At 44.4% G+C, this 1,544-nt stretch overlaps 1 protein-coding gene across 1 annotated transcript; it reads left to right on the forward strand.

The window, feature by feature from the left end:
- The first annotated feature begins 909 nt into the window (after positions 1–909).
- On the forward strand, positions 910–1,509 carry LOC129731077 (vitelline membrane protein 15a-1-like). Its single transcript, XM_055690827.1, has one exon. The coding sequence runs from the start codon at positions 949–951 to the stop codon at positions 1,342–1,344; it is 396 nt and encodes a 131-aa protein (XP_055546802.1). The 5' UTR covers positions 910–948; the 3' UTR covers positions 1,345–1,509.
- Positions 1,510–1,544: the final 35 nt, after the last annotated feature.

Here is a 1,544-nt window from a genome sequence, read left to right on the forward strand (position 1 = left end):
ATGTCTAGACATAAAGCTTTAGCTTAAGACCCTCGTGTATCACTTTTTTTTTCATTTCGAACATCAGAACTTAGCCACCCTATAGCTCTGTTCAATGTATTGGAAGCAGCGTTGCGCTTTCGATACTCTGCAAATGCTTCATTCATTCGATTCGAATAAATGTTTGATGAAGGTGCAGCACAGCCTCTTCCCAGCACAACCTGACCTCCCACGCGAGCCAGAACCTAATGCCAGCTGCAGTGAATGAGGAGGCTCTACTAGCTGCCTGCAAGCTCGCTACTCGATAATAGCAATTTTAATTGCTTATCTTGATTTTTCCTCCGAAGCACAACGTCATCATCATTTTATCTCGCTTCTGGCTCGACAGGACGGATAGGTTATGCGTACTGGCATTGCGAGGGAGGGAAATTGTGTATTCGGAAATTCGGATCATCCACCGTGGATAATAAATTTGATTGATGAACAAACAATTCAAATGGAAATGGAGTTATCTCGGATGCGGTTCTCGGAGATACGGCTTCATTTTTTTTTGCATGAATAAATTTTGCATCGTGTGATTTCTGATAATTAATTGTTCTATTTTAGGCAAACAGCTGGTAATCGTCATACTCAGCACATAATATTTAGGAACTTCATTTCCTAATTTCTATGTGGGTGGAAATAAATTAGAAAATTCACAAACCATGTTTAGATGGTTGAAATTTCCAATTAATTTTTTGAACACATTTGAAACTGCATCATTTCTGGCTCGATCAAACAACCAATATTACCGCGCATCCTGACATAGCAATCGACAATGTGTTGACATGTTGTGCACTGGTAAGCGCCGTTTGCACCCCAAAACGGTCAGCACAATTTTCCTTATAAAACCTCTCACTTTGTGTAATTCGAATTATCAGTTTGCGTTTTAACCTGTCAGCGTACACAAGTGTGTTTCCCGGTCTTGAAATGTACAAGTTCATCGTTTTGGCAGTGCTCGCAGCCGTCGTCGGTAGCCTGGCCGATTACGCACCCCCGAAGTATGAAGCACCGAAATACGAAGCACCAAAGTACGAAGCCCCGAAGTATCACGCACCGGCTCCAGCTCATCATGGCGGTTACCACGCTCCAGCACCAGCTTACCATGCTCCCGCTCCAGCACACTACGCCCCGGTTGCCCACCATGCCGCTCCAGTAAAGTGCGGCGCCAATCTGCTGGTAGGATGCGCACCAAGCGTAGCCCACGTGCCCTGCGTCCCATCGTACGGTGGATACGGTGGTCACGGTGGACACGCATACGGACACAGCCACGTCGGTAGCCCACACCGAAGTGCCGATTCCGAGGCATTCGAATCCTTTGAGTAATGGAACAGCCATTAGCAGTCGTTTGTGGAAGAATTAACAGGAAATACTCGCCTCTAGTTGGAAATATAGTTGAACTTTCCAGTTGTCGGACAGCAGCAACAAATGAACAGAATGTAGTTAGGTAGTGAATTATTATAATAAATTTGTGGTTTGTAGCGATAGTAATACTATGAGTTTTTGTTAAACTGTCTTTGAGAAAA

This window comes from Wyeomyia smithii, chromosome 3 (assembly GCF_029784165.1).
Source record: "Wyeomyia smithii strain HCP4-BCI-WySm-NY-G18 chromosome 3, ASM2978416v1, whole genome shotgun sequence".
In the NCBI taxonomy this organism is placed as follows: Eukaryota; Metazoa; Arthropoda; class Insecta; order Diptera; family Culicidae; genus Wyeomyia; species Wyeomyia smithii.